The sequence below is a fragment of the Austrofundulus limnaeus genome, unplaced genomic scaffold (genome assembly GCF_001266775.1).
Source record: "Austrofundulus limnaeus strain Quisiro unplaced genomic scaffold, Austrofundulus_limnaeus-1.0 Scaffold890, whole genome shotgun sequence".
In the NCBI taxonomy this organism is placed as follows: Eukaryota; Metazoa; Chordata; class Actinopteri; order Cyprinodontiformes; family Rivulidae; genus Austrofundulus; species Austrofundulus limnaeus.
The window spans coordinates 122,716-124,290 of record NW_013953292.1 but is presented as its reverse complement, the minus strand read 5'-3'; the positions used below and the strand labels follow the sequence as shown (position 1 = coordinate 124,290).

At 46.3% G+C, this 1,575-nt stretch overlaps 1 protein-coding gene across 1 annotated transcript in view; it reads left to right on the top strand.

Moving 5' to 3' along the window:
- The window catches only part of LOC106533132 (ephrin type-B receptor 4), a gene marked incomplete at both ends in the record, with an annotated part of 8,740 nt that overhangs the window by 4,028 nt on the left and 3,137 nt on the right, over positions 1-1,575 (top strand). Inside the window, 2 exon segments of the mRNA XM_014029374.1 lie at positions 216-371; positions 834-982. Of these exon segments, the coding sequence (XP_013884828.1) occupies positions 216-371; positions 834-982 (305 nt within the window).

Below are 1,575 nucleotides of genomic sequence, written 5' to 3'. Positions count from 1 at the left end.
ACACACACACACACACACACACACACACACACACACACACACACACCTTATTGTCCTCATGTGGACTCACAGAAGCTCTACAGAGATTCATCAGGACACGTTAACGTGTCCCTCAGTCTCATCATGTCTCTTCAGCAGCAGGTTCCTGTCTCCAGAAGACCAACAGGGACATGTTGGACATGTGGGACACTAACTGTAACCCTGTGTGTCCCCAGCCTGTCCATCAGGACACTTTAAGGTGGGCTCAGGAGGCGGCGGCTGTTCTTCGTGTCCGGCCAATAGTAACACACGGATCCCAGGCTCCTCCTACTGTCCCTGTCTCCCAGGTTTTGAGCGGGCCGACTCCGACCCGCCACACGCTGCATGCACACGTAAGACTCTTGTGTCCTCTGTCCTTTGTCCTGGGGCTTTTCTTTCCTCTTTTGTCCAATGCTCTGTCCTTTCTTTGATATTTTCAGGTGTTTTCTTACATTTTTACGGGACGGTCCTGTTGTTTGTCTCTGTTCAGGTCAGGTTACCCAGAATGCATCTGGTGTCTGTCCCTGCCTCGTCCCTGAACTTAAAGTCCTTCTTTCTTTGTGTCTCAGTGTAACTGAGATTCATGTGAACATAAGCAGAGAGGCTCTTTACAAATGTGTTAACAACACACACACACACACACACACACACACACACACACACACACACACACACACACACACACACACACACACACTGTATTCATTCTTTTAACTGTATTTATATCTAACCCAGACATGTTAGCCTGATGTAGCCCGGGGTGGAGCAGTTACAGAGTTGTGTGTTTGTGAACCTCTGATAACCCCGCCCCCCAGGCCCTCCATCAGCCCCCCGCCTCCCAGTCAGCCAGCTCAACGACACCATGGTGACCCTGGAGTGGAGCGAACCACTGGAACGAGGAGGCAGAGGAGACCTGAACTACAGGGTTCTGTGCTCCGACTGTGGACCTGCCAGCTCCAGCAGGGTACGCCAACAGGACCACATGGACCCTGTGGTTCAGTTAGACCAGTTAGACCAGAGAAACCACAGAAATTAGACCAGTTAGACCAGAGAAACAACAGAAATTAGACCAGTTAAACCAGAGAAACTACAGAAATTAGACCAGTTAGACCAGAGAAACAACAGAAATTAGACCAGTTAGACCAGAGAAACAACAGAAATTAGACCAGTTAAACCACAGAAATTAGACCAGTTAGACCAGAGAAACAACAGAAATTAGACCAGTTAAACCACAGAAATTAGACCAGTTAGACCAGAGAAACAACAGAAATTAGACCAGTTAAACCACAGAAATTAGACCAGTTAGACCAGAGAAACAACAGAAATTAGACCAGTTAAACCACAGAAATTAGACCAGTTAGACCAGAGAAACAACAGAAATTAGACCAGTTAAACCACAGAAATTAGACCAGTTAGACCAGAGAAACAACAGAAATTAGACCAGTTAAACCACAGAAATTAGACCAGTTAGACCAGAGAAACAACAGAAATTAGACCAGTTAAACCACAGAAATTAGACCAGTTAGACCAGAGAAACAACAGAAATTAGACCAGTTA